Source organism: Diuraphis noxia, unplaced genomic scaffold (genome assembly GCF_037042655.1).
Source record: "Diuraphis noxia isolate RWA-SAM2 unplaced genomic scaffold, SU_Dnox_SAM2 contig0004, whole genome shotgun sequence".
Lineage (NCBI taxonomy): Eukaryota > Metazoa > Arthropoda > Insecta > Hemiptera > Aphididae > Diuraphis > Diuraphis noxia.
In genome coordinates this window covers 24,684,075-24,707,992 of record NW_028301714.1, presented here as the reverse complement: position 1 = coordinate 24,707,992, position 23,918 = coordinate 24,684,075, and the positions used below count along the sequence as shown (strand labels likewise).

General features: G+C 27.4%; 6 protein-coding genes across 6 annotated transcripts; 2 read left to right on the top strand and 4 right to left on the bottom strand.

Annotated features, from left to right (window-relative positions):
- Positions 1 to 871: 871 nt before the first annotated feature.
- Positions 872 to 5,558, bottom strand: SF2 (splicing factor 2). The gene is made up of 4 exons (XM_015524777.2): positions 4,926 to 5,558; positions 3,239 to 3,453; positions 1,959 to 2,131; positions 872 to 1,309 (listed from the first exon to the last, which is right to left on the bottom strand). Exons 1-4 carry the CDS (start codon positions 5,084 to 5,086, stop codon positions 1,127 to 1,129), a joined length of 732 nt encoding a protein of 243 aa, XP_015380263.1. The 5' UTR covers positions 5,087 to 5,558; the 3' UTR covers positions 872 to 1,126.
- Positions 5,559 to 6,467: 909 nt separating this feature from the next.
- LOC107173988 (dynein light chain 1, cytoplasmic) lies at positions 6,468 to 9,188 on the top strand. The gene is made up of 3 exons (XM_015524773.2): positions 6,468 to 6,628; positions 6,762 to 6,892; positions 8,025 to 9,188. Exons 2-3 carry the CDS (start codon positions 6,785 to 6,787, stop codon positions 8,184 to 8,186), a joined length of 270 nt encoding a protein of 89 aa, XP_015380259.1. The 5' UTR covers positions 6,468 to 6,628; positions 6,762 to 6,784; the 3' UTR covers positions 8,187 to 9,188.
- On the bottom strand, positions 9,182 to 13,010 carry Coq5 (ubiquinone biosynthesis protein COQ3, mitochondrial). Its single transcript, XM_015524776.2, has 5 exons — positions 12,635 to 13,010; positions 10,483 to 10,632; positions 9,845 to 10,175; positions 9,676 to 9,787; positions 9,182 to 9,373 (listed from the first exon to the last, which is right to left on the bottom strand). Exons 1-5 carry the CDS (start codon positions 12,756 to 12,758, stop codon positions 9,272 to 9,274), a joined length of 819 nt encoding a protein of 272 aa, XP_015380262.1. The 5' UTR covers positions 12,759 to 13,010; the 3' UTR covers positions 9,182 to 9,271.
- On the bottom strand, positions 10,688 to 12,628 carry LOC107173989 (uncharacterized). The gene has a single exon (XM_015524775.2). It carries the CDS (start codon positions 12,574 to 12,576, stop codon positions 11,314 to 11,316), a length of 1,263 nt encoding a protein of 420 aa, XP_015380261.2. The 5' UTR covers positions 12,577 to 12,628; the 3' UTR covers positions 10,688 to 11,313.
- A 4,103-nt stretch (positions 13,011 to 17,113) lies between the features above and the next one.
- On the bottom strand, positions 17,114 to 18,444 carry LOC107173982 (uncharacterized). Its single transcript, XM_015524766.2, has 2 exons — positions 18,193 to 18,444; positions 17,114 to 18,097 (listed from the first exon to the last, which is right to left on the bottom strand). The coding sequence occupies exon 2, from the start codon at positions 18,052 to 18,054 to the stop codon at positions 17,434 to 17,436; it is 621 nt and encodes a 206-aa protein (XP_015380252.2). The 5' UTR covers positions 18,055 to 18,097; positions 18,193 to 18,444; the 3' UTR covers positions 17,114 to 17,433.
- Positions 18,445 to 20,191: 1,747 nt separating this feature from the next.
- Arpc3A (Actin-related protein 2/3 complex, subunit 3A) lies at positions 20,192 to 22,332 on the top strand. Its single transcript, XM_089227835.1, has 4 exons — positions 20,192 to 20,422; positions 21,339 to 21,521; positions 21,606 to 21,801; positions 21,871 to 22,332. The coding sequence occupies exons 1-4, from the start codon at positions 20,417 to 20,419 to the stop codon at positions 22,026 to 22,028; spliced, it is 543 nt and encodes a 180-aa protein (XP_089083961.1). The 5' UTR covers positions 20,192 to 20,416; the 3' UTR covers positions 22,029 to 22,332.
- Positions 22,333 to 23,918: the final 1,586 nt, after the last annotated feature.

Here is a 23,918-nt window from a genome sequence, read left to right as displayed (position 1 = left end):
AAATATGACTATTTTATATTTTTCAGCACATAATCAATCCATAATAATGTCTTTTTGTCCTATGGTCCATTATTCTCCTCTTAATAAGTCCATTTGTAATCCATTACTTATGTAGGTTCAAAACAATCCATTTTAACTATAATGCTCCGCCCCGATAGTTATACTTCCTAGATCTTGGACGTCCAAAAAAAAAAGATGTTCCAAATCCCGATCCATCCAATGAATAATGAATATCCATCAAGATTAAAATAATTCCATGTTTGGCAGTTCAAAAAAAAATTATAAATCCTACGTTTGTATCCTACATGAATAACGTATATTCTGGATGTCTTCGTTTTCAACAGTTTTTAACAAAAGATCCAGGGCAGAAAGTCCATTTGAGTAATGATTTTAATTCATAAAACTGATATATTGTACTTAACATCATCCATCCTTTTAAAGATATTGCATAGTTAGTGGTTATATTCCTACGTGTACCATTATCATGATTCATGATAATTAGTATAAAAAGATGAATTTGGAATTGAAAGATCCAAAATCCAGATTTTTAAATAGAATATCTCAAATGTGTGTTGTATGCACTGTATTCCTAAGTAAGGTAATTTCCTTAACATTCATGCACTTAGCATCCATCATGTGAGACAAAAATAACCAATTCCATATAATTCAGTAAATAACAAATAATACAAATGTTATTATCCACAATAGTTACCATATGTCTTATTCTCCTTAAAAGAAGTTAGTAACTCATAATAATGGTCCACTTTGTTTTTCATGGTAAAATAACATTTTCTAATTTTAATCCATTTGATGAGCATACATTTTCCAATTTTGACGACAATAGGTGGCAAATAAAATCAATTATATATCCTTTGTAATTAATGCTATGTGTCCTTTATTTGTGTCAAATTTTCAATCCAGTTATAATCAGCTACAATATTAGTGTAATAAAAAATGACAAAACACTTATAACTTAGTTTAACCCTCGTATTAAAATATATCAAAAAAAAAAAAAAAAAATGTTTCTAATAAAAAAAAATAAAAATAAAAATAAAAAACACTATAATAATGGAATGAGGGTCAATTATGTAGTGTAGCATGCTTTACCATTTGGTTATCCTCAATATTATGAACGGGAACGAGATCTTGAATAACTACGACTTTTTCTAACAGGTGAATATGTTGGTGTTCCACGATCTCTAGGTGAATAGCTAGCTGAGCGACTACGACTGCGACTATTATAATCACGACTGCGACGACTGCTTCCACCACCATAATCATCTTTTACTCTAATATATGTTACTTCACCCTAATCAAAAACAAAATTATAAAACAATATTTATTTATTTATGTATTTAAACATATGAGATATTCTACAGAATAAATTTGTATCAACTAAATTCATAAATATAATACTCCCACCCAATAATTTTGGGGCCCATTATTGACCTTATTTTTCATTTAAAAAATATGCTATTATATTATTACATAAAAAACTTAGTTTAATTTATACTTTATTCCCTTTGCCTTGTTCGTAATCCTGGCTATGCCACTGAATACTCTATTTATTATAATAAAAAATCAATACAATTAGTGTTTTATTTTTTGAACATGTTCACTGTGGATGACACAAATTCAGTCAGCATTACAATTAAATATTTATTTTTTCAACAGAGCTACCTATAAATATTAATTAATATGTATGCAAATTGCAAGTCATATGTCAATAGTGTGACACACAAAAAATAAAAACAAATAGATTTTCTGCACATTTTGGGGTACTGTTACAATGTCCACGAAGATCATCCACCAAGGTAAAATTAAAATATTTTTGGATAACATTTATATGTTAATCGAATTATGATCTGTGGCAAACGTATTAAGATATAAATCATGGTCAGAGTATTTTACTTCACCAAACATATGAAAATAGTTAAAGCAATAATTATTGAACAAACCTCGTGAGACCTGAATCTTGAGTCATCAAGCTTACGAACAGCATATTTCATATCGTCATAACGTAAAAACTCAACTACACCAGATCCATCTTTGTATACATCTGCATAACACACATCTCCTGCTTCACGCATATGATCTTTTAAATCTTGCCAACTTCCTGACGCAGGTAATCCTAAATGTTTACATAACATATTTTAAAATTAATAAATAATGTAACTCAACAAGTAAGGCGGCCAAGATTTTATGCAAATGGTTATTTTTCTACATTTCACTCAGAATAATTTTGAATAAAAATGTGAATATTATAACAGGGGTGGCCACTAATCTAATTTTAGGAGCTGCAAATATATGAAGCTATTTCGAAATAAGTCAAATTGTCAAGATAGGTAAGTATGTTTATAAAATAAAAACACATTTTTAATTTTATAGCAGATAGAGGAAAATTTGTTTTTTTACACTACACAGAGCATTATTTTTTGGGCGGGTATACATTAAGAAATGGGATTTTAGGAGTTTTACTATTGAGAAGTGCTTTATATATTTTATGAATTAATTTTACTCTAAGTTTGGTGTCAAGAGCCACACTAGACTCACTTGGAAGCCGCATGAGGCTCGCAAACCTCATTGTGGTCACCCCTGTTTTATAATATGTAACCTACAATCAATTTTCAAATTTTGCATATTTTGTAAAAATGACTATGAATTGCATGTTTCTTTTACTTTTGCATACAATTTGAATACCTATTTAAAAAAAATTTAATTACATTTTGAAATTTTGAATTGGTATTCATTCCAAAATAATTATTTAGGTTTTTTGTATTACATATATATAATAAATAATAGTTAATAATTTGTTGAAAATTTTATTTTTGTTATCATTGGGTAATTTTTTTTGGATATTTTGGATTTTTAAATTCATGAACAATTTAATGGTTTAATGAACTGTAAACCAATTACATAATGGGTCATTTTAACTTATTTAAGAAACTGTTATTTCACTATTGATTCAATGTTTAATGATTGTTCATGCAACTCAGTATTAATATTATAAAAGTACTATCAAATTCAAGAAAAATTAATAAAGGTTTGCAGTTTTATTTTGCAAAATAAATAATAAATTGAAAATAGTTGTGTAACATCATCATTAAATGCTAAGGAATACTTGATAATAATATTTTCAGGTTTTTTTACTTTAAATATTCAATATATTTAGAGAAAATTTAATGACATTATAATTTCAGAGGATAACTTGTGTAATAAATCAAAATTAAAAACTTACCAGTAACAAGTACTCTATACTGAGAGCGCCTAGCTGGAGGACCCCGGCTTCTTCCACTTCCACCACTAGCACCTCCTCTATTGTAACTTCCACCACCACTACTACTGCCACCACCACCACTTCTATGTGGACCATTTCCACGTGGAAACTCTACACGTAATCTGTAGCCATCATAATCATAACCATCTCTAGCATGGACTGCATCTTCTGCATCTCTAATTAAAATATTAAAATTCATAAATAAGAACAATTAAAAATTATCAAAATAATATCAGGTACTTATAATAGTCTTTACAATTTACTTTTCAATAATCCTTAAAAGCTGTAGTTATAATCATCCATAACAAAGCACAAAACCAAACATTGGTAGTACTAACTATAATATTATGTATGTATACCATTCCAAACTCGATTCCAAATAAAAATAGACCAGTATAAACGGTGCTACTTTTATATGCAGACTACCAACATATTTCTATTCACGTATGCGATCTACCTTGTAAGACGTAGATCGCATTATATTGTAATACGCCATGTTTATATTTTCATATGACATCATAGCAATGATTCTTTGACAGTATCTAATAAACCATGCTCCCTTAAAAACGCAGTGGCATACTCTTCACTCTCTGCGACAGTGAAATAAGAATTTTTTAGTTGCATAATGCACACAATATACAAAACGGACACAAAATATGAACAAAGTAGAACATAATCGACGACCAATACGTAACTAGTTAATAGACTTATTAAATTCGTTATAATATTGCACAGTTATTGTAGGTAAGTTAGGTATATCAACAATTTTATCTTTTAATAGCAATTAACATGGTTGGAAAATACAAGATATGACATATATCAGAAAATTTTATGACCAATTTTATTTTATCTTTTAGTGGATGTATGTGTTTACGTATACTTATTTTTATTTATTTTCTGCTACAATATGCGGTCTACATTTATGAAGGTAGACCACATGCATTGGGTAGTCCACATATGAGAGCAGCATCGTATAAATTATATACCCAGTAAGTTAATTAGTTCAAAAGGTAAGGAGTGCAGGAGGAATTAAACATAAAAATGTACTTATTGGGCAAATTAATTTCTAAAAAGTAGTAAAAATGATCAATTGTGTAAAAAAATTTAAATTTGTTATGATATTAAATTGAACATGTTTTCAAAATTCTTATCGTATTATGCTTTATCAATACATTTTTTTCAAAAAAAAGTGAGGCCTGAACCGATCTATACAATCAAATCTCTTGATACGTCTTTAATATCATAAAAAATTGACTCATTTTCTGAAAGTTAAAGGTACCTACATACAAGATGAAATATAAATAAGTAGCAAGAATAAGTAAGTAGATAAGCTTAATTCTTGACTTAAGAATTTAATACAGAAATTTGTTAGACAAAATTATTGTATTTCATTTAAAATCCAAAGCATTATGAAATGATACACTACAAGCACAATAACTATAAAAACTGAAAACATGAAATTTGAAACATGAAAATAACTAATAGGTACTTATTTGTTTTGAATTAAATACAATAATAATGATACAAGTGGAAATACACCATCATTTTTACATAGTAGAGTGATTCAAATGTGTGTTCATGATAACAATAATAAACGTACATAATTCGTTGTAGCATAAATATTTTAATTCGTTCAATGAAATATTACCTAGGATCGTCGAATTCGACAAAGGCAAAAGGTGGACCTCTCTGATTTTTCAAATCGACAAACAACACTTTACCAAATTTGTAGAACAAATCTTGTATGTCTTTCGTGCGTATGTCAGGCGGCAGGTTTCCCACGTAAATTCTACAGTCGTTGTTGGACATTTTCCCGAGCAGGCTGAGGTATATCTTGTACGATTTAATAGATAAAAAAAAGTACCGGTATCGGTTAAACGCGGTTGAATGTATTAGTGTAATAAACGACTTTAAAAATAATTATAACGCCTGTATGAAGACGATAGAGAATATTGACACTTAACGTTAACAATATCTCAGCACTGCAGCAGTCGGCACTTGGCGTTGGCGATGCGTAAGTGAGCGTGCGCGGCGAGCTGCGCTTATAGAGATTATGTTGAGAAAGCCAAGCTGGCAAGCTGGCTAATAAATTGAGTGAATTTCCCGAAAACAGTTACGCAGCAACAATGGCAATTCACTATGGTTTATAAGCATAATAGACAATAGTATCAGTTATGAGTACAACAAACAATAATTTATTATATTTTACACACAGACTTTAGACTTCAATTTTAATTAATATAATATTATCTATATAATTATTACACTCGACTACTCGAGTACTCGACTATTCGAGAAGTCAATAAGTCATCGACATCGATCGTCGGCGATATTTTAACATCGATGTTTACAGTGATATTACGTAGGCGCGCGTAATCGCCTTCGATATTTTAATCGTTCAACGTTTCGACTAGCCTGCTGGATTACCCAATACCCATTCTCATTGGGGCATTTACGTTTTTATCTTCAAAAAATATAATTAAAATTATTGTTTTAACTTTGGAATGTAGATAATGCGTCATCTTTGTTTAATCGATAAAAACAATACAGTAGACTGTAGAGTAACGTCAACGTATATGTTATATACACTGTATATTACGTCCATACAGGGGAGTGATAATTTTAACATCAATAGGGAATATTAATTATCGTACATTCTTTATAATATTATGTCGTTAAAATGACTTGAAATCCACGGATATTCAATTTCTTTTTGTTGGATATTTTATTTGCCAGTAAAAGTACCAATGGATTTATTGCCATAATTTACATCTTATGAATGATTTAATCCTTCTACGAGATAACTATAAACAAACATTAGATTAATTATGTATAGTAGACATAAATATAAGTTCACTAATTTAAATTTGTATAATTGCATTTAATATAAAAATGGATAACTACTCTACACTCTACAGTCAACTGGCCTAATATCTACTTATTTCGTGCTAATTTTACAAAAAAATCGTTACAAATAATACATGTTACCAAGTACTAACTTGAAATTAGTGTTTTTTGTCATGAGTTCCATAATAATAATAATAGCTGATATTACATAGAAGAATGGTGATTTTGCTTTTTGGAGGCGTCATGGAAGATAAAAAACTTTATCGATTCGCTGGGTCGATGGTTCGACGATAGTAGAAAGGCTGATAGAAACCGCCGTTTCCCGGCCAATGAGAGCCTAGATTTCTGCTCAAACAGAGTTGTTAACATTATTTTTCCGACATTCATTTTATCGGCGGAATTTGGGAGTTATTGTATCCAAACTGTGTAATATTTAGGTGTTGGATTTAGCGCATCAAATTAGCTCGAAAGCAACTATTAGTTCCTTGAATTTTTCGTTTACAGGTAATGTATTGTTTAACGTTCTTAATAACCAATTCGATTTTGTTAACTAATTTTTGTTGTAACTAAAAAATATAATAAAAATCACATCGTTTTGACAATTTTTATGACTTCTGAATCTTTAATATTTTTCCAGTTGATTTCTAATTCATACTGAAGATGTCTGATCGCAAAGCAGTGATTAAAAACGCTGATATGTCTGAAGAGATGCAGCAAGATGCTGTTGATTGTGCTACCCAAGCACTGGAAAAGTACAATATTGAAAAGGTAAAATTTCATGAAAAATATAATGTAAATTATTTGTTGAAATTTCTTTAATTTTAATTTTCTGTGAGAAATAATTCTATAGGTAGTTTTTACTAATTAATTCTCATTATAATTATTAATATGTAGAACAAATTGATTGTATTTAACTATTTATTTTAGGTATCTAAATAATAATTATTTGCTTAGCTTTCAAAAATAACATATATATTTTAATTAATTTAAATAATAAATATATATCAATTCTTCACTCCCTAAAGTGAAGCTGTTAGTTAACTGTAAGTTAAATTTGCTTGTTTTTTTAATTTTTATTTAGGTACCTATTCAGTTAGCTGAAATCAAAAATTACTAATCAAAGTTTTTTGTGATTATTGGCCGAGTTATTGGCATTAGTCAATAATATCTGCTACACATTTATCTTTGTATAATATAAAATATTAAAGTTAGATTCACTAAAATATACTGATCCAACGTTAAACAAATAATCAAATATATTTAATATAATAAACTATTTTTATTTCTTACCTTTTTTTTAAATCTTAATAATTTTTACTGCAACTTTGTGAACTCTATTAACATTGCTGATATATTTAGGTAGTTAATTTATTTATAAGATTATTTTATATATTAAAAAATATGTTTTTTTTTTTATTTTTACTTAAAATAGTGGATTAGTAGTAGTGATTTCATGTTGAATTTATGAGACTTCTGTTAAACATTGTAATGATTTTGATATCTTATTAGAATTTATAAATATACAGTTAATTTAGTCTCACAAGGTTAATTATTATACTTACCAGATTGAAAAAAATATTGAAGAATTGTTTACTAGGTTAAATTTTAAGTATAAAAGTCGTGATAATTGTTTCATGTCTTATCCAATAGCAAATACTATGTTTTTAAATGATAGTCTGCTGATTCAATTTATATATATTTGAATTCATTGTCAAGCTAATGAGTTCTAATTTCTTACAAATTTAAAATTTTATTCAAATATTTTAAGATAAAACATAATATTCATTATTGAAATATGTAAGAATGAGTTTTGAAGTTAAATTTTAATTTATGCATTTTCTCCTTATTAAGTAAATTGGTTGTAATTTCTTAATAAAAATAAACTTTCTTGTTTAAATAGGACATTGCTGCATATATAAAGAAAGAATTCGACAAAAAATATAATCCAACTTGGCATTGTATTGTTGGTCGCAATTTTGGAAGTTATGTTACACATGAAACGAGGCACTTCATATACTTCTATCTGGGCCAGGTGGCCATATTGCTATTCAAGAGCGGTTAAACTTTTAATTGATTATTGCACATGTCCCCTTCCAATATGCAAAAATTAATTAAAAAATAAAACAAATATTTCACCACCTACTCTTACAAAAATAAATATTTTTATGAGCATTAGCCATTCGTTTTATTTTTTTTTCTAAATTTTTGATTACCAAAATTATACAATATTATAACATTCCCTGTGCATTTTTAAAAATATTATTTATAAGAGTTAAATGACTATATCTATTGGAAGGGCTTGACAATTTTTCTCATTACTAACTATTTTTATTATTATTTTTTTCTAAACTAAAATGTGCGAGTAGCTTTTAATATATATTATATATATATATATATATATATATGAGTGTGCCATCATCAACTGTGGCTTATACTCTTTTTATTCCCCTCGCCGTTTTTAACTCCCTCCTTAACAGGCTACTCTCATTCTTGCATTACTATTTTATTAAAAATATGTTAACTACACAGTAAACAAATATTTTATTAGTATTTTCATGTCCTCAACTATATTATTATTGTAATTATTTCTAGTCCATTAAAAAGCAAATATGTTAATGAAATTTGGGACTGTATCGTGTATAATTTAAATAGTTACTTAGATTATGTTGGATTGCATGTATGTTCATAATATTAAGAAAACTTTTGTAACCAAATTAACAGTTTTTAAATGTCTTGTAAATTATATGCAGTCCAACATTACAATGATAATAATATAACATTATTTTCAATGGAATGAGAACACGTCACCGACATAGATAACAGTTAAAAGTGGATTATGTTGTTATTGTTTACTTATGTATAATTTTTTTTTTATTAATATGTTTATGATACTTATAGATCTTTGATAGATTTTTTTTAAATAATTGGTTTATTTATATTTTTTTTTTTTTTGCAACATAGATATATAAAAATTTATTTTGTGTTCTTTGACTGGTGTAAACAAGAATGTTTCAAGTAGCGTCTTAACATTGATGATTAATAAATTCTAAAATAAAATTTTAAATTAACAGTTCTATATTCTCACTTAATTATAGTATCATAATTAATTATTTCAATATTGTTTTTGATTTGAATTGATTGTAAGTTTTATAATTTGAACCCTGAGTGAATTGCTACAACACCAAATGTTAAGTTTGTGTAACTGACACATCTGAAGCCTGCTGACTCAATCATATATTTGAAATCTTCCTAAAAAAAAATATCAAATTTTAGTGAATAATACAATGATATGAATTATGTTTTAAATCCAGAACCATTTCACATCAAAATCAAAGACTTAGTCATTATTTAATTAGTCACAGAATTTTAATAATATGCCCTTATTTTACTACTTTATTGATGAATTATATTATCAATTTTATGAAGCTAATAATACAAACCAAGAGGGTGGTCTACAAATTTAAACAATGTATAGAGTAAAAACTGGGCTCAATCTAGTTCAGTAAATTAACCTATACTACAACTTTAAAGTGGTATTCATATATATTTACCTGACATGGAAATTTCCTAATGCTTTCCACTAAGTATTGGTAAGGTTTCCACTGACCAGCAACTATATGGCCCATAACAGGGATTACGTTGAATGAATATTGATCGTAGAACCTTCAGAAAAAATACTTTTAAATTGTTATATAAAAGTCCAAAAAAGGAATATCAAACCATCTTAAAGCTGCTGGATTGACTTGGCTAAATTCTAGACATAGAAATCTACCTCCGGGTTCAAGTACTCTGTAGGCTTCATCTAAAGCTTTATCGATGTGTGTTACGTTTCGAATACCAAATGCTATTGTATAAGCAGAATAAGAATCTGATTCCATTGGTAAGTTCTCTGCATCACATTCTATCCACGAGACATTGTCTTGATTTAACTCCAAATTTAATGCCCTTTTTTTTCCTTCCTCCAGCATTGAACCATTAATGTCAGCAATTGTCACATGCCCATCTCCTTTCATATCTGATATATATTTTAAATATCTGAAAGCAATATCTCCTAAAACAATGATTTGAGTTTAAATTTGTATTCACCATCGTCATAATTTTATGTAGGTACCTATTTATACTTTGATATTTTGTGTATGAAATTATTTAATCTAAGTTCTGCACAGTACTATTTTTTTAATACTTGACCAAATATTAAAAATTATTTTGAATTAAACAATTGATCATAAATTGATACCATCTAGATAAGATACTCATTATTTAATATTACGGTCATGAAGACCCACTGAACAGGTTTTAATTAATGCTATCTTTATTGAAAATTAAAATAGCCATCTTGTATTGCATAAATAACCTACCTGTTCCACCAGCAACATCTAATAGTCGTGTACGTGGACTTGGATCCAATGTTCTCATCAATTCGTCTTTCCATAATCTATGTACACCACAGCTCATAACATCATTCATAGCATCATATGAATCCGCAACACTTTTAAAAACTTGATGCACTAAAAATGTCATTATATGATTTTTAAAGTAACAAAATAATTATAACATTGCTAATATTTGCTTAAACTATTTATTTGTATAAAATCAAATTATAATATAAATATATATTTAGGTTCAAAATATTTATAATAAATATTATTTTAAAGTTTAGGTAACAAGTAAAATGCACTATTATTATATTAAATTTTTATCAAAAATATATTTCAGTTGATTCGATTATATTAGTTGGTTGAAATTTCTTATAACTAATAAATTAACTCCAATAAAGTTTTAGTTTTAGATACATACTTAGGTATATGGAGTTTTCATACATCAACTATTTATCATTTATTTAAAATTATAGTTAAAAAACAAACATACAATATATATTTATATTTCGATGCATTTATAATTAAAAATCGAATTATTGATACTTCAGTCACACATAAACCAAGGAATAAAATTTATATATACCTCATAAATTACAATATGTTTAAGTAAAATCAGCTTAATTTTAATATACCTAATACAATTTAATGTTTTTAATTATTCAAAGTTAAGTTAATATTATTTATAATTCAAAAAGATTTTATTTAATCCCCACAGAGTTACAAATCTAAAATTGTACGCCACAAGGTAATGCTTATTTTATTATCCAACTATTTTAAATTGATACATTTTTGTAGATCACTTGAAACTTTTTAATCATCATCACTATCCCAGTTAAGTGATACAAAACTTTTGTTTTGGCGATCAGGAGTGTTATCTCCCCATTGAGGCGTATTCAATGTTTCTCTCCGAGACGAATTATCTATTGATCTCTTCTCACTTTTTGTACTGTTTTTTCTTTCTTTATTTGTTTTGGAAATAAGTTCTTGGTCTCTTTTACTAGAAATACTTTTATTTTCTCTATGACTATGGCTTGATTTTTCATTTCGATTTCTTTGAGGTTTTGATTGATATTTACCACCAGGATTTTTATATAAATGCAAATAATTACAATTTTTGCCTTTTGGACACATTTTTCTAAAAAATAAACCACATACCGCTTCAGACCATGAAGGAATAGTACAGAATTCAGCAGTTATCTTGCGTCCACCATAGAAACGACCACATAAGTTTCGATATGCTTTTAAAGAATGTCGTCTACTTCTATATTGGACATAAACATTTCCCATAAGATGTATTTCTTGATTTCTACAAACATTAAGTTCAATTATTTGTCCATAACTTCTAAGTTCAACTAATATATCTTCAAAAAATTCATAAAACTTTTCATATGCCTCTTTTTCATCACATTCCAAACCAATATCAATATCGAATTCACGTTCATAGCGCATGTTCAATTCAAAATTTTTATAAAATCCAGGAATCAACAATGTATTACTAATGCCTGGTCGAATATGATTTCTTGAACAATTTTCGCGGAAGCGACAAGCAGCAACTTTTGAAAAAAAAGGACACAGTGGTTGGTCCGGTCTTGTACTTGTACTAACATTGATAGATTCAGGCAGCGGACCCAAATTGTTGATATACATTTCAATTTCTTCAATAAATTTAGCATTTATTTCTTCTCGTTGCTGTTCTTCTTTTTTTTTATTTTCTTCTATTTCTTTAATTTTCTTCTGTTCTCTTTCCCACTCTAATTTAATTAATAATTCTTTTTGAGCTTTTTCTAGTTTAATTTTTTCCAACTTCTTCTGTATTGATTTCCATTCTTCAATAGCTTCACACTCTCTTTCAACCCATTTAGTATATTGCATATTAGCAATCCGTTCATTTTCCTTTTGTTCAAACTCTTCAGATTCTTCTTGACTTTTTAGCCATTTGTGATATGTTGGAGAGTTTTTACGTTCTTGTTCTTTATGTCGAAGGAGTTCTTCTCGTTTTACTGCTTTGAGTTGTCTCCGAAGTTTGCGACGAATTTTTTTCCATTTATAACGCAATATCTTATGTTTTTTCATAACTATACCTAAATAGATGTTGCGAGAATTAACACGTTTATAAAAGATTTTAAAATACCTTTTTTCGATTTTTCAGCTTGGTCGACTGTTTGAAAACCAAAATGTGTTTGAGTTGAGTATAATGCTGTGAACTTAAAGTAATGTGCAACAGACTTGTTCAATCTATTAAATATAATACTCATTTTCGAAAAAAAATTGAGAAACGGTGATGGAGAAATAATAGTTCAAACAACTTTAGAGTACATTTCACTGAAGTTAATGTGTACCACTAAACAATTAATAACAATACTAATAATACTTAATAAAAAATTTATCCTGCAATGATGGTGACGGCAACAAGATTACTTTACTATTTGACGAGTACTTTGTTAGATTTAACACTTATAGGCTTATAGCAGTTACTACTTTACTAGTTAGTATGTCTATTGTAGTATTGTCTGTTAACAAAACAACTGTTTAGCCCATGATATAAATGATATAATTATATCAACGAATGGCTCTTAGCAGGAAAAATTTTTTGTAGAATCCATGACGTCAAATCTCATGAAACTGTGATAAGACGGACTATGATAACAATGATAACGAGAATATCAATGTTTTGTTTTTCAAACTTCAACTGAAAGTCAGAAACTTGATGACCTTGCCAGATGATACAATCTTGGTGGGAAAATACGATAATTTAAAGTTTGGTCCGATCCCCCACCAAACCATTAAAAATAATAATACTACCTATTAAAATAAATGTTTATTAATAGCAAAATAGTAAATTGTAATATAATATTATATAATACTATTTTTATTTTATAAAATGGTATATTAAAGTATTTTACTATACTATTACCTCTCTGCAAATAAGTAAATAGGGAGTAACGACTATTTTAATAGCAATTATCATTTATAATTAGCAAGAGCAGTACTATTTTATTGATCTTAATCAGTCAGTTCTCAGTTCTTCCATTGTTTGCCTATTGTTAAATCATATTTTATGTTGTATTAAATTATTAATTCTTTTAAAATGAACAGTGAAACTAAAGATAATCCTGATAATCCAAAAAGGGTGAGAACTCCGGAACATATTAAACGATGAAGAGGAGATAGGTAAACTAATTTATTACTACATTGTTGGTGTTGTATGCAGGTGGTCTACTTATTGTCGTTAGTTAGAGATAAAAGTTTTGAAAGGATAATTAAAATTGCAAAACCAAAAAAAAAACTTCTAAAATTATTCAAATTATTTCAGCTCAGAAAAAATCTTCCGAGGTAACACCAAATATGATATCCAAAATTGATGGTTACTGGTTGGTAAATTTTATATCAAGCTACAGTGTTCTTTATAAAGTTAAGAAAATTATATTATGTCAGAGTTGTATATTATAATTGTAACCAAAATGTATAACTGACCAATAGATATTCTCCCCATATTTATATCAAAATAACTTACCTCTTAAGTTTTAGTGGTTATAAAAATGGGTATTAACAAGTTTAAATATTGAATGATTTTAATTAATTGCAGTTATAAAAATCATTAATTTGCCCAGCCTTGGTAAATAGTACATACAGATTCAAAATATGATAAAGTAAAAAAAAATTAACTTATTAGGTACCCAGAATATTTATCTACCTACTTTAATTTAACGCTCACATAATGAATAATTTATAAAAATAAAACTGATCCAGTCATCGACAGTTTCCTGTTACATCGTTATCCTAGGCAGAATTAAACAATATTAGACACAAATAACAAAATTACCAAGTACGATATTTACCAGCAATAATGGTATTCACTGAGTCAGAGCACATACATACAACACCAACAATGTAGTAATAAATTAGTTTACCTTCTATATTTTCAAAATGTAGCAATTTCGTCTCAATATTTACATTATGTATACTCTGTAAATGAACAATCAATCCAGACATTGATGAAAAGGATTTCAGACATAACGAACATAATGATTGACGCTGTACATTTTTCATCAAATGGCTTTTGACATGCTGAATCAAAACCTTTTTTAAGTCAAAAGTTTCGTTACAATCATTGCATGTGTATAAGTTACGTTTAATAACTTTAGTTTTTTTAAGTCTTTATGTTTAATCCTCATATGCTTGTTAAAACCTGAAATTGATTGAAACTTTGCTTCGCAAACTTCACAGGAATACATAATGTTGTTCGTAAAAGTTTAAACTTATAGAACTTGATTTAAGTGAAGTAAAAGCAAATTCAAATTTCAGACTTTCAGTTGAAGTTTGAAAAACAACATTGATATTCTCGTTATCATTGTTATCATAGTCCGTCTTATCACAGTTTCATGAGATATGACGTCATGGATTCTACAAAAAATTTTTCCTGCTAAGAGCCATTCGTTTATATCATGGTTTAGCCCTTACTCGGTGGCCGGTCGTCAAAGCCCACAGATTTAGATAATATATTATTATCTATTCTGTAATCAAAGCCTGTTCTTTCATTCAAAACTCTATGATTCAAACCGAGTGATAAGCACTATCTATTATATGAGTCGATTGAACATTCGAGAACATTGCTTGAAAAAATACATAGTTCAGTTAAATATCAAACAACTCACTCAACTCGTCAACTCAGATTTTTCTGCTGACGGAGTCACGGAGAACACATCGGACACAGATTAAAAATGTTTAATTTTATTATGTATTTCTTTATTCAAGTATGATAAATGTTATCTATATAATATGTGTTACAAATTATAGTGTAGGTATAATACTATAATAAGAAAATCAATAAAAAAAAAATATCCCGGTTTTTGCCAAATAAAATATGGTAACCCTAGTTTAGACAACAATTTGAATAATTTATAAGTTAAATCAATTAATAACTAAATAAACTTATATGAGTTGTAAGAATTTAATTTGTCATTAATTATTAATACATTATAATAGATCCATTAAATGTAGTGAAATAAACACACTTATTTACGTTTTTTCTGTTGTAAGTTATAACTCATACACAAATTACAGTGAAAATTATACAGTAATTGAGATTATGATTATGTGTGAATATTAACTTAATAAATAGCAATTTAAATGCCAAGCCTAAACAATCGTAGAATGATTATTTTAAGGGTTACAGTCAAAAGACTGTAAATCGTGTGTATTTTACAGGATTTTGGTTGAGTTGCTATAACTTGTTTAATTTTGGACATAGAAAGTTGGTTTGACTACCAAAATCATAAAAAAATTATGCGAAAAATAATTAGTGATTAAAATAGGTGGTTACCATTTGAAAAAAGTTTTACTGCGCATGCTCATGTCAAATTAAGTTAGAAAAATTTAAAACCCATAAAATGTGTATTTTTATGCCATAACAACCGACCAACCAACAGAATTTATTCAAATCGTAGGTCTCTACATACATTTATTGAGTCTTTTCAATTAGCGTTTACACACTGCATAATTATTTAGGATGATTCTTTCATAATAAAACACTCATTATTTCGTCAAGTAATGACTTTTTTTCAATATATTCTGTTTCGTGGTTTTCTAAAATTTTGTATGAAATTTTTATTTTTTTTCACCCATTTGTTTAATAGTGAAACCACTATCAACTTTTGATTTTCTAATGACTACCCATATTTAAAGAGTACTAAATTAATAAGGCCATTTTCTTTTTATTTTATCGTTCGGATTATCATTTTTGTAAATTTTTAGTGAGATATAACTTTTTAAAATTTTGCTGTCTTCGTATTATTAATATAATATGAAATTCAGTATTTGACACATAGAGCGCGTCCGAGTATTTTCAGGGGGCTATTTCATCTACAATTATATCATTATAATATATTATATTATCCTACTGGCTTGGTACTAGTGTACTACCACAGAATAGAATATGGTACTACCCATTTGAGTTGTCTTTTGGGCATTAAATATGAATAATATTATAATCTAAATCTACTATTTCAATAATTGTGGTGATGACTAATGGTTCGTAGGAGTATGTACAAGTCCAATGAGTCGATACCCCACGAGTGTAGAAATTAGAAATTTAGAAACAAGTCGAATAGGTAATAATCTGAATGTGGAATGTCATGTAGGAATTATGATAAAATAATAATTATAAAAAAAAAATGTATTAATAATTTTAATTTAAAATTTACCATAATCGTAGATTTGAGATATAATAATTATTAATATTATTGATAATGGTGATGATTTCCCATGATTTATATTTTATTCTGTGGTATTTTTTACATTGTAAGCCTTAAGCAGTTGCATTCTGACATTTTATATCTTTAAGGATTTAGTTAAATATAAGATTAAAACAATGAAACTTAATTTTCGTAATTAAAACTTAAATATTATATCTAGAGCATGGGGACAGAAATAGTAATAAAAAACGGTAATTGGTATTATAGTTATAATTTATAAATGTTGTCATCTTGGAATCATAGCCAGGAACAAACCATAGGAGTCTTAGGAGAGAATTTTTTTGCCGAATAATAATAATAAGAACATAAACTGGTTGTAGAAGGTTAAGAAGTTTTAAATTACAATACAACTTAACTTAAGTAATCAGGCATAATGCTATATCAGATATTGTTTTTATTAGTTCTGTGATCTAAAAAATCTGATCAATTATAAGTAATATCATAATGAATACATAATTTTGAAAACAGATGAATGTCTTCAAGGCATAAAAATATAAATAATGTACTATTGATAATTTTAGTAGCTGATTGATGTGAATGAAGAATATCAGTAACAAGGTAAGGTACACATAAATTAATTAAGACTCAAAATAATAACATAACAATATAAATGACTGTATACATTTTTGAAAAACTAATCTTAAATTTATTTGTGATTTAAAATAAATTATGAATGTTAATCATCTTGTAAATTTTTTTCAGAAAATCCTCTGGCTCTGTCGTCTTCAATTAGAATTTTTTTCAAGTGTTCAAACATTGTAATTAAAATTAAAATACTTGTAAAAATCATAAACATCAATAAACTATATGAATTTTGTCGAGCTGCATATTCTTCATACATTTTGTTTCTTGTATGTTTTTCTCGAGTTTCATAGTGTCGCTTAAATATATTTGTGTAATGTGCCTTAGACCATTCATCAAAATTATAGTCTCTGCCACGAACATTGGTTTTATAAATATCATTTTTCGTGTACATTGATTCGAAAGGTTGTTGTTTAGTAGTGTATTGAGAAGGATTTTGATTAAGATTAGCTCCACTGTCATATAGTTTTCTTTGACGAACATTTCCCAAGACTTCATATGCTGAAGTTATATCACGGAAATGTTTTGCAGCTTCTTCACTTCCTTTATTTTTATCTGGATGGTATATCATTGATAATCGGTAATAAGCATCTTTTATTTCTTTATGTGTGGCAGATTTAGAGATATTAAGTGCTTCATAATGGCTTTTGTAAGCTACACAAATAATTGTATTTACATTAAAGCCTTTAAATAATTTCTTATAATTGCACCACATACTAATACAATTTACAGCTATATATATAACAATTATATATTATCTGCAAAATTATAATAAATCATAACTAGATGGTGTCTATTACAATATATAGAACATCTAAAAAAATGTAATAGAAGTGTAAAAGATTAAAGATACCTGTATAAATAAACAAGTGTTGTTTTATAAGTTTTGCATTAGTGAACTAACTCTGTTTCTTAATAACATTTTGTTTTACTTATTGTTATGTTTCCTCAAAGTTCCAATTGTAAGCAAATAATTTCTAATTTTTTAACATCTTTAAAATTTACTTAAGAGTTAAGATAATCATCACTAATTAATACCTTGTGTAATTTACTCATTTCACAATTCACATTCACAATAATTGAGGATTTAGATGTTTTGAATTTTGATATCGAGATAACACTGACAATAGATATGAAAATTGCTATCACATAAGAACATATGTTCTTAACACGGCTTAAGATAGAATGGTTGCACATCGGGCTATACTACGCAATGTTAGAAGGCGGTATACGAGAGTTCTTATCTAACAAACGAAAAAGTGAACTACTACTAACGCTCTTGGTGGTTGTTAATTGGTACTACAGTATTCCCATTTCCCGCCATAATATTAAATTATTGCATTTTCAATAATAAATATAATATAATTGAGTTAATAAGTAACTCAATTATTATAATCACGATTCACTGATCTCATACTCTATCTATATAATAATTAAATGACAATGTTATGTTTATGTATTATCTTTTAAACGAAATCTCATCACTGTAGTCTGTGTTTGATAATTGGTTTTGTGAATATTCAATTACGTTTATTGCCTTTTTGGTCATTATGCCTAATTATTGTGCAATTCACGAGTCACATTGTGCGTCCAAAACTCTTTTTGGCGTTCCTAAAGAGGACGAAATAAAAAAACTTTGGGAGGATGCTCTAGGTATTAAATTAAAAAAAAGTTTTAGAGTGTGAGCCTCACATTTTAAAGAATGTGATATTATTAGCACATGGGAGTCTGGTGAAGGACTTAATAAGTACACCATAAGTTTACTTCTTTATTGAGTTACATACAATAAAAATTTGTTGTATTATGAATGATATGATATTATTCAATACACTATGTACCTATGTGTTAAAATATGTTGTAGTCTGTAGGTATTATTTTAATTTATAGATATGCTTAAAAAAACACAAATTAAGAAAGGGAGCAATTCCATTAAAATTGTGTGAACCAGAAACTCCAGAACCCGCAGTGGACCCAGTGGATATTGGAGTAAATAGCAATTAAAATTTGCTGATAGATATTATATATTTTACTAATAGTATAGAGGCTATTACACACATTGCTATTTACCAAATAGTAAATTTTAAATTAGTGTTTATTTGTTTTGGGATATAAAGTTTTATTACATATGTGAAGCCACTATAAGCACCTTATTATTATTGATGAAATAATTTTTCATTTTATAATTTGATGAGTTTGAAACTTTAAAGGATTATCGGATTATCCATAAAATTTGTAAATTACTAATTAGTACTCTTTGAATACCACAATATAAAATAAGAATAGAATTTTGATGATGTATATGTAAGCAACTAGATAGCGGTGTAACGTAACTTTTAACAGATTTCTGATAAGAACAATTGGTGATCACAAAATAATGACTCGTTGACCGTTGTGCAACCATTCTATCTTAAATTCTTAAGCCGTGGTTCTAAACACTTGTTTTTTTTTTTTGTTCCAACCCATAGGGTAATATTAATATTAATATTACTCTATGTTCCAACCATACCATAAACCTATAAACACGGTCCCACAGGCCACAGATATTAGATAATAAAAATAAATTCTATTATATATATAGTGCCATTATGGCTTCAAATCCAAGTAAGAGTATAACCTATTGACAATAGGCTATTGTAACAGTCTGTATTCAACAGTTGAATCATTGAGTATAATAACTACCTACTCTATGAGTTGAGTACCTACGTCCATTTAGTTCAGTGGTTCAGATTTAGACGGTTCAGTCAATTTGTGACTTATCTCAAGACTTATAAATGTAGATTTATAAATCCCATATGATAAATTCGTCTATAGTGATAAGACATGAATGAAACAAAACTGATAAAATATTATTTATTATTTTGGTAATTTTAGTATTTTACAATCAATTTTTGAAACGTTGAAAGTTTTGTTTACAGTAACTACTTTTTTAATTATTGTTTTATGTAGATATACTCATGTTAATATAAATCATTTGTATTCCTAATTAGTATTCGTCATAAGTATCCAATAGCCAAAAAATAGTTTACTCAATAATATTGGTTTGTACTGTTTCATTTGTTTCAAAACGGTCCAGCATTATGCCAGTAAGTATGACAGACCTACCTACCTATAATCTTTCCTATACCCCATCATATATGCATTAAACAATAATTAAAATTAGATTCTAATAATTTTTCATTTGCAATAATGTTGCATAATTGTATGATATAAAATAACTAGCCCATTGTTTATAAACTCATATTATCTAACTTTGTTTTGTATTAGAAGATAGTTGAACATTTTTGATTAATGATTAGTGATTACTAGAGGTCGGATTTTTATGATTTTACATATTTGTTTCTAGTTTATGCAGTTAAGTGGGAGTGAGAAATCTTTACGATTCATGAAAAACAGAATTCATAGGAAAAAATTTATTCTGCATAAAATAGCATATTTTATGGGTTAGAGAATATTTAACACGTTAGAGAATATTTGAGAATATTTTTGTAATGTCGGCATATAATGAATATATTTTACGTATATCAGCACTTTGATAGGTATAATGTTCACTAAATAATTCTGTTTATAAATAATTAATTTCTGGATTTTAATAAAAATTAATCTCCAGGTATTCCTTATTGATGACGATAGCACGTAAATTATTTCGTTAGCTAAAATAAATTTAAACTGAATTTTTTTTAATATTAAAAGAATATTTTGCATATTAAAGGACATAAAACATCATATATCTGGTATTTTAAAAGAATATTAAGAGAATATATTGCCTAATTTATGCGACATAAAAACATCATATTTTAAGGATTTTAAGAGAATATAAATCCGACCTCTAGTGATTACCTATTTGTAACATTTGATAGCATAGTAATAGATAATTAACTCCTTTAAACAAAGAAACTTTTAATGAATAATCATAAGTGTTTAGAAGACCATTCAAATAGAATATAGTTGAACTTCACCATATTATATTATAACCATAAGATATTTTTTATTTTTTATCAGGCTTATCATTCTAGTATAAAAGATTTCCAGCAACTAACTGGAAATATGGCAATACTTCCAATAAAGTCTCAATACAAAGGTCCTGCACCTTTGCTCAGCCCTACAACTGCTGAAATGGATATAATAGACGAGTCATTATCTTTTTTTAAAGCAAATGTATTTTTTAGATCTTATGAAGTTAAGGTATTCCATATCTTTTTGTGGTATAATACTAATACATTGTTTAGATTATATCTATTTATATAGAGAATATTGATAATGTTTTAGAGTGAAACTGATCGCGTTGTGATTTACATTACTTTATACATAACTGAGTGCTTAAAAAAACTTCAGAAATGTCAAAATAAAGATCAAGGAATGTCTGAAATGTATTCATTGGCACTTTATAGATTCGATATACCTGGAGAGGCTGGATTTCCATTAAACTCAGTTTATGCTAAACCGTCATCAGCTGGTGAAGCAGGTAGTTGGACGATTAAACCATTTATTCTTCAAGGTATACTAATTTTATAAAATTGTTGTTTTTAAATAGATGTTATGCGACAATATTTGGAACAATTACGAAAAGAAACTGGTAGACGAGTTTGCGAAAAAGTATTTTCAACTGATGATGGCAAACCATCTAAATGGTGGTTGTGTTTTGCTCGTAAGAAGTTTATGGAAAAATCATTGCTTGCTCCAGGTCAATAATCTATTCAGAAATTAATAAGAACTCGTATTAAAATATTTATTGGCTAAGCAAACTATTGATACATACTTTATTTTTGTATTAATGTCTGCTTTTTATCAATAATTATTAAAACATAATTTTTATCAATTTATTATATTATAATATAGTAATAATTGTTCAAATATTTTTATTTAAATATCAAAAATGTTAATCTTCTCATTAGTTTTGGTATACTTTTATAAATATATATTATTCAATTTTATTTATATTTATAATTTTTTCATAACTGTTTGTAATTTAAAAATATATACAAATTATATTTAATTTTTTTTTAAATATCTACTTGTAGGTAACCACTCTGCTGTGCAGTATGTGTTGAATGCCTCTTGTAATCGTGTAGGTCATTGTAATGTATGAAGTATCTTAAATTTTTATTCAATGATAAATCATTGTTTGCAGAAAACAATTTTAAGCGTAGACAGTTTGTCATTTACATTAGTAAATTAGGTAATTAATTTAAATTAATCATCTCGTTGCAACATAGGCTAGGCCATTGGGTGTGGGGAGGGTACTGTAGATTTTTGAGTTGAGTAAAGATTTGTTGGTACACGTGTGTGGCTTTTGGACTTTGGTATAATTTGGGATTCAGCAACCGTAGGTTTCTACCATGCCCGTGCCCGGAGGGGGGGAGGGGTCTCTCTTCAGACAGTGTAAACTGCCTGAAAAGTGATGTACTGATGATCAGGATTCAAATGTCTCAATCGATGCCTATATCTGTCTGGCCATTAACCCCCCCCCCCCTATTTTATTATATACTATAATATACTATGCTATTACTAATAAGGTAAGAATTATGCTGTTTAAACAGGGAATAGCTTAAAAAAATCTAAATATTTTGAAAATGTCATTGCGTATAGTATAATATAATAACATATTATGTAAAAATGTATGGAATGAGGAAATGCAAATAATCATTGGTACCATAAAAAAATTCATATGTTTTAAAATATAGTGCTCAGAAAATTAGTGACTAATCCTCCCCCCATCAAAAAAGAAAATTTTTAATTTATTCTCAAGGATGCTAAAATATATTACCTAATAATACATTTCCACATTTGCCTTAGCTCCAATAATAATATATTAAGGGTAAGTTATACCTATATGTGTTGTCCTCGTTTTACAAAATGTACAACAACAAAAACTATATAAAAACTATCTTTGCTAATCCATAGTAACACTTATCTTTCTTCATTCTAGTTGCAAATTTCCTAACTATTTAATTTGTGCCTATTTATCTTTATTATTTATAATTTTAAATATCTATAAATACAGCTTATGGAAAACTTTGTAGGTATTCAATTTTTAAAATTTAGCTTTTTGGTAACCCAAGTTATTAAACAACTATTTTAATAGCAATAATATTTTTAAAAAATGTTTATTTTTTCCTCTCTTATTTAAAAAAAATCTTAGAATTTTCAATTTTGACCTTTTAAAAGTACCAACTACATCCAATTTGTTACCAGAAACCTATGAAAATTGATGATTAAAGCATTTTTCCTACTAGAAAAAGAATAAACTTTATTGTAAAATCAATAAATTTACATTCATCGCTACACTTAGAAACTAAGAATTTTTTTTTTAGTACAAAATCTTGTTGAAGAGACAGTTGCAGCTTCTCACCCTCCCATAAGTTCATTATATCTAAGTATTACCTTTGTAGTACCATTGATTACAAATACTAGTATTTATAATCAAGTGTAGAATGAAATACTGGCCACTAACTTTTTTTTATAGGTATTTATCTAGAGTATTTGTATTTGATTTATGACAAGATTAGGATATACTGATATAGGTAGGTATATATATAAAAAAAAATAAACACATTTAATGATTATTCAAAGCATCATATT

What these genes read in the sequence shown, in the direction of transcription:
- SF2 (XM_015524777.2), bottom strand. Translation starts at nt 5,086, where the DNA reads ATGTCCAACAACGACTGTAGAATTTACGTGGGAAACCTGCCGCCTGAC. An exon ending in GTCGAATTCGACGATCCTAG is followed by an intron (nt 3,454 to 4,925) that starts GTAATATTTCAT and finishes TATTTTAATTAG; the next exon opens with AGATGCAGAAGATGCAGTCC. An exon ending in CAAGATTCAGGTCTCACGAG is followed by an intron (nt 1,310 to 1,958) that starts GTTTGTTCAATA and finishes GTTTTTGATTAG; the next exon opens with GGTGAAGTAACATATATTAG.
- Arpc3A (XM_089227835.1), top strand. An exon ending in TTAGATCTTATGAAGTTAAG is followed by an intron (nt 21,522 to 21,605) that starts GTATTCCATATC and finishes ATAATGTTTTAG; the next exon opens with AGTGAAACTGATCGCGTTGT. An exon ending in GTCATCAGCTGGTGAAGCAG is followed by an intron (nt 21,802 to 21,870) that starts GTAGTTGGACGA and finishes GTTTTTAAATAG; the next exon opens with ATGTTATGCGACAATATTTG.
- LOC107173982 (XM_015524766.2), bottom strand. Translation starts at nt 18,054, where the DNA reads ATGTGGTGCAATTATAAGAAATTATTTAAAGGCTTTAATGTAAATACA.
- Coq5 (XM_015524776.2), bottom strand. Translation starts at nt 12,758, where the DNA reads ATGAGTATTATATTTAATAGATTGAACAAGTCTGTTGCACATTACTTT. An exon ending in AATCCAGCAGCTTTAAGATG is followed by an intron (nt 9,788 to 9,844) that starts GTTTGATATTCC and finishes TTTTTTCTGAAG; the next exon opens with GTTCTACGATCAATATTCAT. An exon ending in TTAGGAAATTTCCATGTCAG is followed by an intron (nt 9,374 to 9,675) that starts GTAAATATATAT and finishes ATTTTTTTTTAG; the next exon opens with GAAGATTTCAAATATATGAT.
- LOC107173988 (XM_015524773.2), top strand. Translation starts at nt 6,785, where the DNA reads ATGTCTGATCGCAAAGCAGTGATTAAAAACGCTGATATGTCTGAAGAG. An exon ending in AAAAGTACAATATTGAAAAG is followed by an intron (nt 6,893 to 8,024) that starts GTAAAATTTCAT and finishes TTGTTTAAATAG; the next exon opens with GACATTGCTGCATATATAAA.
- LOC107173989 (XM_015524775.2), bottom strand. Translation starts at nt 12,576, where the DNA reads ATGAAAAAACATAAGATATTGCGTTATAAATGGAAAAAAATTCGTCGC.